This window comes from Scomber japonicus, chromosome 18 (assembly GCF_027409825.1).
Source record: "Scomber japonicus isolate fScoJap1 chromosome 18, fScoJap1.pri, whole genome shotgun sequence".
Classification (NCBI taxonomy): domain Eukaryota; kingdom Metazoa; phylum Chordata; class Actinopteri; order Scombriformes; family Scombridae; genus Scomber; species Scomber japonicus.
In genome coordinates, this window is record NC_070595.1 from 647799 (window position 1) to 663415 (window position 15617).

Genomic DNA, 15617 nt, shown 5'->3' on the forward strand with positions numbered 1-15617 from the left:
AGGAAAGATGGCCATGATACACAACACATGTTAAAGATGCCTAGATGATAACAGTCTGCTGACTTTGGTGATCTTTTGACGTTACCTCTGCTGCCACCATGAGGTTGACAGTTTTAGTTGTGTGTGTAAATTAGTGTAATTTGTTACAGATATTCAAATAAAGTGTTATTTTACTCTGAGTCCACAAATGAGGGTCTGACTTACTTTACTTCTCACAGGAAGCCTGATTCTTACTCCATTACTTCACTACTTTGAGATGTAGGTATAGTGTATTCTGGTTTACACCTGCCAGCATCTTAACTTTACCTTACTTTGAAACTGTAAATGAACTGATATATTAATGAAGTTCAAAGTCCAGTCTTGTATGGAAAGTCCCACTAAAGTCCCACAAAGACTTCATGACACATTGCAGACACTGGCCTAAACTTAAAGAACCACACTATTAACAAAACATCATACCAAACCTCACATACTGTTCAGTCTAATTTGACCCGTTTTGACAAGAAAAAAAAACACCTCAGCTTAAAAACTTTTTCATTTATCCAGAAAAATCATGACTCATTCTAATGTGACCCAGAATATGCAACAATGGAAATATTTTAACTTTATTAAAACATTTTTGTGCAGCTGTGCATTTTTATTGAGTGTTTGACTCATTTTTGTTTCCAAAAAAAAAGAACACCATTCAAAAATACTGTTTACTCACATTTAATTTAATTCACTGAAACCGTTATGCTCTAGTTCAGAAATGATGTATAGGGACTAATTATGAGGGGATACTATGAACAGTATGTAAAGGTTAACTGGTTTGCATATGGACTCTATGGTAGTTTTATGAATAATGACATAATATCCTTGTCTGATGTGATTACCCATAGATCTTCTTCACAGCAGACATTTTAATTTGACATGGCAGGAAAATGCACAGGTGCAACTGACAACATTAACAATAACTCAGTTCCATTCAAGTGTCCATGGAAGCCACTGGTGAACCATTACACTCTATACCTGGCCCCCCTGCTGTAAAATCCAGCTAGAACCAACTTCAAACATTAGCTGGTCATTAGCTGGTCTTGCTGGATTTACCTGCTGAGTCAGCTTGCTCAAGCTGGTATAAACTGGTGTTCAGCTGGTAGACCAGTTTTGCGTATCTGGTCTAAGCTGGTGCGAGCTAGCTTCTTGAGAGCTGGTAAACCAGTTACCAACTCAGACAACTGCAGACTATATAGAATATAGACTGTAAATAATAATGAATGATACAGTAATGATGCCAAAACTTAATCAGGTCAATCAGATTCCATGGGGGGCCAAGGCCACCCCCAGCCAAAACCCAAGCCTAGCTCACACCAGCTACCAGTTCTGAGCTAGTTGTTAGTTTAAACTGATTTAAGCAGGTGTTGACAACTGGCAGCTGGCCTACCACTTGTAAAAAAAACAGCTACAACTGGTCAAACCTGTCACCAGTTCAAGCCGGATTTTCCTGTAGGCTCATGAATTACTGAATGAGATTCACCAGCATCAAAGTTATTCATTGCATCTGCTTTTCCTGCTTTGAACAAACTCTTACACCTTAAATGTTAACTCTGTTATTATTAGCTTTATTTCTATGGATGGAATATCTCCACAGGGCAAAAATCTCATCAGTCTCAAAGCTTTTCAACAGGTGGGACTGAAAACAGAAGCGGCCCATTACTTGTTTATCTCCCAAATGGCATCACATACCATGGAGCCGTCTCTGGCTCCAGCGCAGTCACATGACTTATACCAGCCCCCTTTTTGCTTACTGCGAACAGAAATAGCAGGAAGCATGTTTCCTGAGTTATCCAACTACTGCTTCCTGTACTGTCTTCTTAATCTCCCATTGTTGCCTTCAAGGCCACTGACAGGCCAACACACACACACACACACACACACACACACACACACACACACACACACACACACACACACACACACACACACACACACACAAACACACACACACAAACACACACACACACAAACACACACACACAAACACACACACACAAACACACACAAACAGTGTAGAAAGAGAACAAACATATATACAGAACAGAGTCAGTGAACTCCTCGTTTGGATGGAAAGGATTCAGGGGTTAAACATCATTATCATGTGTTACTTTCTACACAGAACATACTGCTGAACTACACCACAATGTTCCCTTCAAATACATATTCACAGCTCATGATGAATGCAGTAATTGTGCGCTGACTTTAATGACTGAGGGTTTGTGTGGAATGGAATGCTCTCTACTGTTGTATACCACATTAATGTTGTTGTCAAGTAAATGAACTACAGATACAAGGCTTGATGTCTCCAACTCCCAAATATCTTCCAAGTCTTAGTCTGAGACCTGAAAGTCACAAATTCCAGCACAAAGTAACAAAGAATCACTACTGAGCTGTTCTGTCACACCAAAACCTCTCACTTCATCCACTGACATAGTAAATCCATAATCCACTGTAGACATATGTTCTATCTTTTTATTCACAGATTACAGGTAGATACATATTTATTTCCATCATTTGAATTTAAGAAGTCTTGGTAGTGACTCATTTTGTGATTATAACCAACTCCAAACAAACATTGAAGGTGTGAGAGTATGTTTCCTTAATTTATGTATTACATCACTGGAGTAAGTATCTGTGAGATAGAGTTACACAGAAGGAAGAATGTATTTTACTGTTGACTTCCTTGTGTAGAGGAAATGACTTCAGCATCCTCAGGGGAGAGACCACCATGCTTCAAGCCCAGACTGTCCACTTTGATCTTCTCTGTGCAGAAACCTCATATAAGTCAGCCTCTGTGTCTGGCTGCACTGAACACACCATCATTGATTTTACATAACTGGAAGTCTGGACTGTGACAGTAATGTATTCATAATTTGACATGACAATATATCAGTGAGTCTATTCACACAGTCACTTCATAATAGTAATAATTCAACTTTCACACCTCTCCAGCTGATATATAGGTCATCTTTTACAGAGTGTGCTTCTGCTTGGACTGTAAACATGTTCTGTATTTACAGTATAACAGTTTACAGGCAAAGGAAAGTCTTTCTTCTGGTTTGTGGTGACATCACTCTGCTCTGTTGTATTTGTCACTGGAATGTGAATGTTGGATATTGTGAAGAATAGCAGCTCCGAGTTTTCCTCACAGATTGGAGGAGGTGGTTCTTAATCCTGAACAAAAACAGCTCAGTTAGTTGGTTAAAGGATGAGTTCACAATTTTTTAAATTCTGTCCCAACACAGCAGTCAGGAGCCCAAATCAATATGATATTTTTCCTCCTCTTAACACATTGTAATTTTTCCTAAACGTTTTTAATCTGCTTTTACCTTCATTTTCAACTTCAAGCTTTTTGTATAAAGGTTCTTATTTATTTATGTATATGTCTATGAGCTGATGCATACTTGAATCTCCCCAATGGGTATGAATGAAGTATCTATCTTCTGTTGAATTGTTTATTTAACAACACTGCATTACATTTGATAAATGATCAGTTTTATGTGTTAAATCTTAATTCAGAAGATAACTAGTAACTATATCTGTCAGCTAAATGTAGTAGGATAAAAGTACAATGTTTCCCTCAGAAATGTATGGATATAGATATAATATAGATAGCATAAAATGGAAATACTTACAATAATATGATGAAATGTAGATAACACTCCCTGAGCCATAAGAACATTTAAGACAATTAAAAACAACTGAAGACATAAATAAAACACTGATCATCTATAAGGTGCAAACACAGCAAACAGCAGCAATGCTTGTTGTAACAGTAGGCCATATGTTAACAAGTGAAACTATTGAAGGCACACTTTTATATTATTACACAAACACAGTTTAGATTAATAGTCCTCGCCTGCTGAACTAGTATCACCTGCCAGAGTGAAGTAGTTGGAAGTGGTGGTAGCCAGGATGTGGGTTTGGTAAATGTCCCCAATTACAGGAAGCTGGGTCCCAATGATGTACTGAGCCGTCTTGATGAGTCTTTGCAAAGCCCTCTGGTCCTTCTTGGTGCAGCTGGTAAACCACACTGTCATACTATATATGATGATACTCTCCAACAGTGCACCGGTAGAAGTTAACCAGCAGTTCCAAAAAAATGTACTTATTCCCCTTCAGTCATGTTCCTTCATTTGGGTGTTTGAGCTTCAACTGTGCAGAATGATGTATGTGAGTTTGACCCTAGAAGCAGTTTACACATTCATCTGTTCAAAGTGAAACGTTTCTCACTTTAAGGAGTAAACGTTTTTGTGTGATTATGTGACATCACAACTAGTTTGGAGTCCATCATAGTCCAGTATGTAAGTAAGTAAGTGTACACACACTGATAATGGACTTCACAGTGAAGAAGGAGACAGCAGGAACTTTTTAGAAATCAACAATATGTACCTCGTTTTACATGAGGAGAATGTTTTGCAAGTGGAGAAAGTTAGTTTTAGGTTAGTTTTATTTTTCCGATCATTTACAAAATAAATTAACAATAAATTCCATGAATAATTTCTTGTTCATGCAAACACAACAAAATAAACAATGACAAAGATAAGGGGGGAAAATGATAAGATACATAAACAAAACAATTAATATATCATCATTCTTTCCTCATCCCTATATGTTTCTCTGACAAATGAATTCATCTCTCTTTTATTCTCTTTTGTTTTCTTTGACCGAAAAAAAGGTGTAGACTGAAAATGAAACACACATTTTTATTCCAAGCAAAGTAACCTATTCGTATAGCAGCCTATTATCTTTACATACAATACCCCACCCTGCCTTTCAAAGACAAAACATGATCTTACCGTCAAAGTCATCATTTCAAACACAGACTCTGATAAGGAGACCCTCACTCCTTGAACCCTTGGACTCGTGTGTGGTTAGACTCTTCAGTAATTCATTCACAGGATCATATAAATAGTTCATTGTCAACTGTATAACTTGAAGTATGTGTGATCCTCCCTGTGGAATCACCATATAGCTGGTACCTGTGGAGCTAGAGCCTGCCAGACTGCAGCAGGCTGGGGGCGGGGCTGCAGGATGCACAGCTCTGCCGGAGCTCTGTGATCCAGACACACGACTGTAGCGCAGGATGAAGGGTCTGGAGAAAGAAAGAGACGGAGGAGGTGGAAAAGCTGGAAGTCAGAAAGAGAAAGATCAGGTAGGTGTCTGTAGTTAACACATCTGTTTAGAACTTTGATCCGTTTGATCGGTGATCGGGATTTTAATCAGCTGGGTGAAGAGAGAGGAGAATAAAAAAAGTAAGTGACACTTGAATGTATGTATTTGTATGTATGTATGTATCCAGTTAAGACTTGAGTGGTGATGCCTCAGGCTGTCAGTGCTGGTATGAAGGTATGTGTGAGGGGTCCAGACTCACTCCATCAATTCATCTTTTCTTTCATTGTATCTCACTGTCTCACACTCACATGACAATAAATGACTGTGTGTAGGTAGAAGTAAAAAACACAACAACATATAAGTCTATAACTGCACAGTCCGTGTCTCAGTATTAAAACCTATAATATTCATATTATGTAACGCCCCAGGATATAATAACCGGTATAGACTTTACAGTTTGATCAGTTTTATATGAGAAATGTTTGCAGACAGTTTTGGACTTTTCTTGCAACTTTTTGTGGTAGATGTCAGAGTAAAAACGCAGTGCTGCCTGTTGTTGTCTGAACAGGAACTGGAGGAACAGCCCAGACTAGAGCTTTAACCCACAGGCCATGCACTTCATAATGAACTTTAACTGAGGAAACATGTGCTGGCCAACAGTTTGCATTCATGCGCGTCAACAGAGTGCATGTTCATCATATGTAAGATTATTTGAGGACGCGCTTTAAAATAAGCATTTTGAACTTTTGTTTAACCGTTATTTACTCATAATTCAAAAATCTCAATGAATGCAAATCACAAAGTGCTTCCGTTAAATTGCTAAAATGAGTATTGAGAATAACTCTGAATAAATCTACTGTATAAAAACACATGTAGGCCTATGTGATTAATAGGGACATTGTTATCAATATATGGATGTGTCATATGTATATATTAGCTATCAATACAGATCATATGTGATATCTATATATAGATCATGATATGTGAAATGTATGCAAAATCACTTTATTACTACAGCTTCCGTAGAATTATCCATGCAAACATTTGTGAAACAATATAATTGTGATGCATATCATCACAATATGATTTTCTGCAGCTTGATGAATGATCATGTCTGTTTGATTCCTAACCCTATGACTATTATTAATATGAAAATAAATAAATTGACTTGTAGTAATGGATAAACAGATGAACAGTAGCCTAATAAAGAGTATATACAGTAGTAAGGCTGCAGTGATCAGGTGGTCCGAGTATGTATTTCATTTTAAATATGTGTTTGGAAGTCAGTGAACCTAACAGGTGACTCTGCATTTGTTTGGAATACCATTCAGGCCTCCTCTGTGTGCAAGGATTATTAGACCCAGCTGGCCTCTCCTTTAACCTCCTCTGTTTTCATAATAACGAATCAAGCAGGGCGTCTTCACAAGGCAGCTTTAGCTGTATCCAGGAAATTCCTCAAAAATTCCACTGAAAAATTTTATGTAGAAGAAGAATACCAGATATGTTTCAGTTCATCTCTGTGCTCTCCATCTGCTGTGCTCACTGAAGCTCAGCAGTGATGGCCAGTCACATAGATACTGTGGATTCAGTATACAAGCTCTGCAACAACAGCTGAGGTTAGATTGACCCTCATCAAATGTTGGTTGTGTTTGTAAATGTGGGCTATGTTTCAGATGAACAAATGATCATGGAAACATGAACTCTGTTCATTCACACAAAGCTGGCTGCTAAAGAAAAGAAGGTGAAAGCAATATGCTGAGAGAGCAGAGACAGAGGGTAGATGTCCTCTCTGTATGATGTCATAGCTAGGAGTTGTACACTTCCTGGCTATGCAAATCTGCAAACTGAATATGATCTGCTTAAACACTGTTTAAACATTTAAAAGTAGATGTGAAGCTTATATGAGTCTTCAGCAGTGTGAGTTAATCATATCAAGTGTGGATTTGGTCCTCCATCACTTCCATTGTAAGAGCATTATGAAGAGGTCTTCTAAAGGTTACAGCAAGAAAAACAGGTTTAGTGTTAATTTGGGCCCCTGACTGTTGTTTTAAGACAGTCTTGAAAAAATGTGAACCTGTCCTTTAAAATTGGCTCATTCAGTGTGATCCTTGGGTTAGCATATCCTTGGGTTAGCATTTTCTTGGTCCACAGTCCTGTTTCATTGTACATAGAACATAATGAAGTGATATATTTATTACTGTGTTCTGAAGAAGGTGAAACAAGCTGGAATTGACTCTGTGTTTGTGTATTGAACCATTTATGTTATCTGACAGCAGTCGGCTCAGACTGGTTGCGTTGGAGGCGTGACAGAAATGTCACAGATCTGACCTTAGAACATTGCTTTTAGTGATTTTGGTATTTATTCAGACATGAGAACAACATGTAAAGTTGTTCTCACATCAATGTAATGAGGTACATGTCTGAAAGTGTAGAAATAACACACATTTTGATTTTTAAAGAGTGCCTGAGAAGTTCTACCAAGTAGGACATTGGCTCTCTTCCTTTATCAGCATGAGATCAATCCAGCACAAGTAGAGCAGGCTTTAATTTGTGTTTCACTTGAGAAAAAACTGCTGAGGAGGTCAACAATACCAATTCCTCTTCTGATGGTAGCTCCCAATGCAGTGCAGCCATGTGATGATGTTGAAGTCAGGCAGAGCTTTGTGGACAGACAGAATGAAGGATGTTCATAAAACTCTGCACCAAAAAGTAATCCCTGCAATCAAACATCAGCTGATCTAACAGCAAAGAAGGATGTGCTCTGTTGAAATGTGACACTATAAGAATAGTGAGCAATAGTGACCAATAAGAAGAGAGACTATAAAGCACTCCCTCCCAAAATCAAATAGCCTCAAAGTTGTCAATAGACAAACAGGTAGATCCAGTTTTCACTCAGTGAGTTGATCAGTTCACTCTGCTTCACTTTGTATCAACGACAGTATTTATTGTTGAAGGAGTTGGAACAGAACAATATATGGTGTGTAAGAAGTTCAAAGTACTTTCATACTATACAAGGAAATGAATTCAGCAAAGTCACACATTAGTGGGCACACACACACACACACACAAGCACACACACACACACACACACACACACACACGCACACACACACACACACACACACACACACACACACAAGCACACACACACACACACACACACACAACTAATAAACAAAAAGATAACCAGTTAGTTTCCCTTTGCAACGCTAAAACCCTGCAATCAAGCCTCAACTTGAATCCATTCACTCATTCTTGACATTTCTCTCATTCTCTGCTTGTCTTTCATCTTGTGTCGGCTGCTCTAACACTTCACTTCTGTTTTGAACAGCTGATCTCTGGACTACACTCCCTCTTCTCTCTGTTGCTCTCTGCTTAATCCTTTCTTTCTGGTCTCATGATCTCAGTGTTTCAGTTTCACGTGAAACCATCAGAATCTACATATTTTCTCAGACAGCCACACGTGAAATTCCAAAAACAGATTTAGAAACCAGACTGACTCCAGAGTTGAAATCATTTTTAAAATCGTATCTTGATTCAACAAACATATTTTTATATGTAGATTAAGAGTTATCTGTTACTGTACATACTGGCTGTGTAGAGATCTCTTCTTAAAGACATTACACTGGAATCAGTAGGGAACAAAATCTTTAAGGTCAGCTGAGGCCAACATAAGCCTTGAGCAGTCACAGTTAGATAAGTCAGATGGGGATCTGTGCATCAGATCACCAGCACAGCTCAGTGAGGAAACACTGGAAAAACAAAGTGAAATGCATACCAGTAAGAACGTACCCATTTAATAGGGATGTGACATGTAACTGTTATATTAAGTCTGACAAAAAGTCCAAACCTATCCTGTCCAGAATCAAATCCAAACCCTAACCCTGAAAAACATGCTGAGATTAGAGGATAGGACTTCCATTAAGTCCATGTAAAGTAAGAATAAATATGTGTTCTGAGTTTGACATACCACAGAAAAGTGTGTTGTTCGCCAAATCGCCAAATATATGAAAATTAGGCTTCAAAGTGTGTGTAAAAATCAGCCTCTTTCTCTACTCCCAAACACTGTGGGCGTGGCCACCGAGTTTGCTGAAACCCCGCCCCCTACCAAGTGTCACCTGTCAATCAAAGTCACCACCTCTACCAGAAATAAGGACGCTACATCTCTTTCTGCCGCTAGCTCAACTCAGCTAACTGGGTAACTGTAGACTGTAGTAGTAGTAGTGTTAGATGTAGTAACAATAACTGTCCACTAGGTGGGTTAACCACTGAGGAGCGTGGACTCGCCACTACGTCATGGAGTAGCCCTTTTTTGCAGGCTCAGAATTCAGGAAAAATGAGAGGCTGAGAAACAGTTTAAGGCTCTATCTCCACAATTCAGTACTGCATAGTTATCAGCCTTTTCACGTGTTTTCTGCAACCATTTTCCAACATGTATAATATGTTTAGAAGTAAATCAATGAACTGACTTTATACGGACTTTAAACATAACACGCAGTCTAGATGTGTGCCACCACGTAACCTTGTATTTCACTCATTCATTGTCACAGTCCTGCAGCAGCTGTGTGGACAGTGTGTCTACCACAGTCGTATGTTTCCATGGGCAGTACTGGATCTTAATATCATAAGATCATGTTGCAGCTGTAGAATCATTCATTGCAGGCGATCTGGAGCAGAGGCGACCCACTTCTTTAATATGGATTCAAGGGGCTTGTGGTCTGACTCAACTTTGACGTTCCTGCCATATTTGTGTGTAAGTGTGGAAACATTTGCAGCCAAACAGAATAGCAAAAATCTCCTTTTCAATCTGGGGATTATTAACCTCTGTTGGTGTCAGTGACTTTGAGGCATGTGTCACTGCTCTGCCCTCCTTCGCCACATCTTGATGTGTCGACTGGCAGCTATACAGTATCTTGCTGGCATCGTAGTTGCAGAGGAAGAGACCCTTGCATTGACCTCGTGCAGGCGTGGAGTAAACATAGCCAGGTAATTTGTTCTGCCTGCTTATGTCTCCAACTTTGTTCTTTTGGTGGGGCCATGTCTTTGATTGCTTGGATTGGCTAGATCCTATCAAACATGATCTCATACTTGAAATAACTAACATCTGTAGTGCAGTCCTCTGTGCTTCTCCCATAACAAGTATATTGTCCACTGTGGCAACTATGCTGTTTAATCTTTTGTAGAATTAATCAGTTGTTTCAGGGGCTGAGGCTGATATGGTCCCAGAGGAAAGACAGAGGAAAAGTATCTGCCAAAAACATTGTCTCCAGTGCTAGGCCAGCGTGAGAAAATGTCATCTGAGATAGAAAGCAGGTAGTGTGGCCTTCCTGTGCGTTAGCTTTTCAGGAACCAGCAGTGTATTCGCCCATTCGGAGAATTCTTTCACAAGTTCCTGTTACCATGAATAGAATCCTGAGTGGTGGATACTTAGCTGAGAAGGCATGAATTTCCCTATTCCTTAGAACATGATGCTCATACTGCACAGTCAAGTAAAGACTAGCTTCCCATGGTTCATATGAAAGCAAACTCTGTCACTGCTGTTTTCAGAATGTCAAACTCAACTGTCCTTGTGATGTCATTGTGCCTGCATATCAGTTGCCTGGTACATTTAACTCTCCACCATCATCTACCAGTGCACAGGTAGCTGGCCTCAGTGCAACTTCAAAGAGTTTTTTTCAAACTCTGTACAGGGACAATATGGGCTATGGCTCCAGTAGCCAGCTTAAATATTGGTTGGCCAGCAAATAAGAGAATTTGTGAAATGTAATTGAATCCATCTCACACACCCACGTTTGATCCAGGCTGGGGCAGGACCTTTCTGTGTGGACTTTGCATGTTCTCCCTGTGCTTGTGTGAGTTTCCTTTTATTGCCTGTGACCAAGGTACTACATAGAACTGGAGTTGGTCCCCAGGTGCTGCATATTGGCTTCCCACTGCTCCTAGTACTTAGGATGGGTTAAATGAAATAGAATACCTTTACCATAGTTTTCAACTGGTTTGAAGGATTCTCATTCCACCTACAAGGTTTCATTGTACTAGGTTTTCACTGCCTTTCTCACCTACCCGTCTACTTTACTGTGCAGCAGATAGTTATACTGGATGAGTCTCCTCTGGGAGATTGGAGGAATCAGGAAATAATTGTATAATCTAACCTGTAGAAGTGTTGAGAATCAGGATGCCGCATTGTGTATGAATTTACTAAACTCAGGTTCCAATTTCCCATTTTACAGTCATCAGGTTACTACAGTGATGTAGAGTCATTGTTAAAGTTCCTGCATAACCTGTTTTCTCCCACTACCCTGGTTTCTTCTGCACTGAAAAAAGAAAATTGTTGGACCTACTTAAAATAACTGCTTCAAGTAGTAACACAAAATTTAATTACATTTTTTTCAAATCAAGTTAATTAAAAAGTGAATAACAATTGCTTTAAATTTGATGTACGTACTGTAATAATCTCATTGTTTCAAATCAAAAATTTAAATAGATGCAACTTTAAGGAAAGTCAGTTTAATGATTTGCTTTAACCAAAAGTAAAGTAATGATCCTTAACAACCCAATGATATGGTTTCAGGAAACGTAGTTCTGTACATTCCAAACAATTCAAATTTGAAATTGGCTGACTCAAATCTGATATTTGTTAGTCTTTATGACATATATGATATATTGCAAATGCACAAAGTTCATAAGTTCTTAGGACCAAACTTGTTCATTTCCTTTACTATGGATCTAACAAGTGTCAACAAAATGCAAAGTATTGGTATGCATAACAAAGTATCCATAATATGCATAACAGAATTGGGCAATGGATCGGTTGTATTATCTGCAGCTGATAACAAAACAAAACATCTCTACTATACAAACCTCCTTAACGCAGCTTAAGACAGTATTATACAACACAGTCATTTTCACTTTCTATGATAAACTAAATATGTTTAGGGTTTAGTCATTCCAGGTCCTCCCTCTGGATGACAAACACTGCCATGGTAAGCTCCTCCGTGCCTCTGAGCATCATCTGCACTAGAGTCCTACAGAAGGGCATGACACAAAGACAAAACATTACTGCCATTGCTTTGCACTGTTATGCAGTAACTATACAGTAGGTATGGGTCAAAATGTCACTGGCACTGGTAGATTTTGGTTGATGTGCCAATGTGTGTTATGTGTTAGATTAGTTCTTGGCTGCTGAGAGCGTGCTATCAATATAACTCTAAGCAAGAAAGTGAGGGTTTCCCAAAATGTCAAACTATTCTTTTAAACTCCAATACTACTAATAAAAATACTTATTTTCTTTTACCAGAAAGCATTTAATCCAATCTTCTGTGTATTGTTGCTAAGGCTTCTTTGTGGAAAAAATACATGTAATCAATCCAACTATGCTTCAGGTGTTGTGGTTATTGTTGGAGTAGAGAAAATCTCACTTTTACAGCATTACTACAAGTCTAGGATATTTATTATGTATCTCAATTTGACCAGATGTGCTGACATGCATATTACTGTTGAAACTTATAAGATATTCCTTGATTAGTTCATCATGTTCTCCCACAAAGAAATTCAAGTGGCTCAAGATTTCAGGACACACTCTCTCACTTAGTTTAGGAAAACATAATCTTGATTCTGAAGACAGATGTCCTTACTGTTACAGATGAACTCTTTCAGTTGCTTTATTTAAAAACAGATGAATATTTATGATGCCAGAGTGTAATTAAAACAAGCTCTATGGTGTAGCTTTTGAGTGGCTGAAAACATACTATACATATGAAAGACATGGTCAGTTTTGGTCTGTCCATCTCAACCCTCACATACTGTTCATATTCAGACTCTTCACAGTATCCCCTCATACTTAGTCTCTACCAAATTCCTGCACACCAAATCATTCATTCATAAATAATCAGTCACAGATAATAAGTGAGATGAATCCTTAATGAAGCTTTCAGAGAGCAGAGAACGTTTATCATTTTCTTGTTTATGGAGAAAAAACATCAACTATATTAAATGTGAAGAATGCAATGGTATTTTTTTTCTTCTAATTTTTCAATAAATATGGGTCAGAAACTCTCAAAATAATATGTATCAGCGGCACTCAGTCAGTGACAGTGAGTAAGTCAGTGAGGAGCGATTAATGCCCCGAGGAAATAAGGCTCGCACATTCAGTACCTTCTTTTAAATCACTTCTCAAAACTCATTTCTTCAGACTAGCTTTTATGTGATGTCATCTGCTTGTTTGTTCGTTTTGCTTATTGCTACTGTCTTTTATTTTACCACTCTCTGTGTTGTGTGTCTTGTTTTTTATTATAATGCTTCTGCTTGCCTTGTGCCAAAGCACTTTGTAAACTCTGTTTTTAAAAGGTGCTATATAAATAAAAGTTATTATTATTATTATATTATATTTTAAAAAATGAACGTGTTATGCTCAGCCCTTAATTACATTAATCACATTACTGTAACATGTTAACGCTGACAGCCTTAATATTTCTATATATTCTTCTGAAATTTGGCTTGAAGCAAAACTAAGACTGTGTTCAGTGATTTTTTTTCCTCTGCAGGTTATTTTTATCCTATTTTGTGTGCCGAGAACTTGTTTTGTTTTGCAGAGTTATCAAGAGAGGTATTGTGTTTCATTGACGGTAAAAAAAAATTTTTTTACTTATGTACTTAAGTACATTTCAGAGCCTGTACTGTCTTACTTTTACTTGAGTACAAGAGTTGAATCAGTACTTCCTCTGAGTGCAGGCCATCTGTCCTTGAAGTTCTCAATGCTGGGTTCTTGGTGTGAACCATTTTGTCTGCAATGACCCTTTCATTGCTCTTCATCCTGATCTTTGTCAGAAGTTCAAGTCAAGTCTTTTTCAAAGCTTTCCAGAGTCTCACCAGTAGAGAAGGATGGAGAAAAGTTAGCTTCAGGCTTCTGTTATTATGCAGAAATGTACATCTTCTGTGTAGGCCTACATTTCTTCTGCTAGTCTGTTCAGGATATCAGATTTGATTCGGGAGATGACGGTCAACATTTTGCGGCTCACACGGGCCTTTGTACTCCCCTTTTCTAGTTGCAGCTATGTGTCTTATGAAAAGTGGGGAAAGTCCAGTAGCCATTGTTGTTTTTGAGATGACATAGACTCAAGGGATGACAGGGTTATTGTGTAATTTGGTCCCAACGAAGCAAAGTCATCAGACTCAAGTGAAAGAGAATGAGATAATGTGGTCTCAGTGGCACTGATCAAAGGTGGATGTGTTTGCCGGTGGATCACTTGATTGTCCCCAAATCCTGAAGCTCAGATTGAAAAAGTCGTTTTGCAGTCTGATGTTGCCCTTTAACCCAAAGGTAGTCTTTATCTTACTGAGAAGCTCATCTAGTGTCTCTGGTATGCCATTTGGATGAGTTAGTTTTTCAATATTGTTCTCCCCCAACATCACCTTCAGTCTTGCAGGTGTGGAACCAGCCATGATAGTCTGAGAATAGAGCACAAGCACAGTTAGTAAAGTTTCAACGTGTGAGACAAATCCCCAATAGAAGAACCACTGACTCATTTCTGATTACTACTTCCTTTGCCAATCGTTCAAACACAAAAGTCCATCTTATCAAATTAATAAGCCCTGAATAAATGTGAAAGGATAAGTACACATTTATCAAGTCTCTCTTGAAGCAACACCCAGTGTACACACACACACACACACACACACACACACACACACACACACACACTGAAAACATGTTAATATGAACAGAACTGTTGCACCCTGTGACAGGCTCAGTGACAAGCTAATGTTAGCCTGACCCAGCTCAGTAAGGCTGCTAATGTGCTCATAAACACATAACTTTCAGTTAGGTATTCAACCATGAGAAGCCCGATTTCATAAAGTTATTAAAGTAATTCATGAGCCAATGTCACTGCTAACGTCCTTACTAGCATAACAGCAAAGCACTATAGCAATTTGAATAGCTAAAGTATTGCTGTAATTAGAGTGTTACACACCAGTGGTTTAAACATAAAACTATAACAACACATTTTTCACAAAAGCAGCAAAATGCATTGAAAATGTTAAGTTAATTTAAAACTTGAAATTGATATAGCACTTTTCTATAGCGGGGGAGGGGGGGGGGGGGGGGTTAATTGTATGTTTTAAGTTTCTCAAATTACATGTTTTTCTGTTTTATGTAAAGCACATTGAGTTGCCATTGTGTATGAAATGTGCTATACAAATAAAACTGCCTTGCCTTGCCTTGCCTTTTCTTAACAAAGTTACAAAGTGCTTTACAGAAGAAATAAAACCAAACAAGGTTTAAGAATAAGACAGAGGCACAGATGTAATAGATCATGGTAAATAAAATAAAACAATAAAATAAAAGTAAAGAAGAAGTCAAGTAAAACAGTAAAAGAATGAAATTAAAAGTTGTAAAACAATAAATAGAGCAATTCAAACATTTCCAAAAACTTTCGCAGAGAAAAAAAAGGAAGAAAAAAAAAAGAAAA

General features: G+C 38.2%; 2 protein-coding genes across 2 annotated transcripts in view; both read left to right on the forward strand.

The window, feature by feature from the left end:
* LOC128378254 (protein PFC0760c) overlaps nt 1-15617 on the forward strand; it is a 98070-nt gene that overhangs the window by 33719 nt on the left and 48734 nt on the right. The gene's annotated exons all lie outside the window — the stretch shown is intronic.
* trpm4a (transient receptor potential cation channel, subfamily M, member 4a) overlaps nt 5120-15617 on the forward strand; it is a 44604-nt gene continuing 34106 nt past the window's right edge. The window contains exon 1 of the mRNA XM_053338085.1: nt 5120-5188. Within this exon, the coding sequence (XP_053194060.1) occupies nt 5120-5188 (69 nt within the window). The remainder of the gene's footprint in view (nt 5189-15617) is intronic.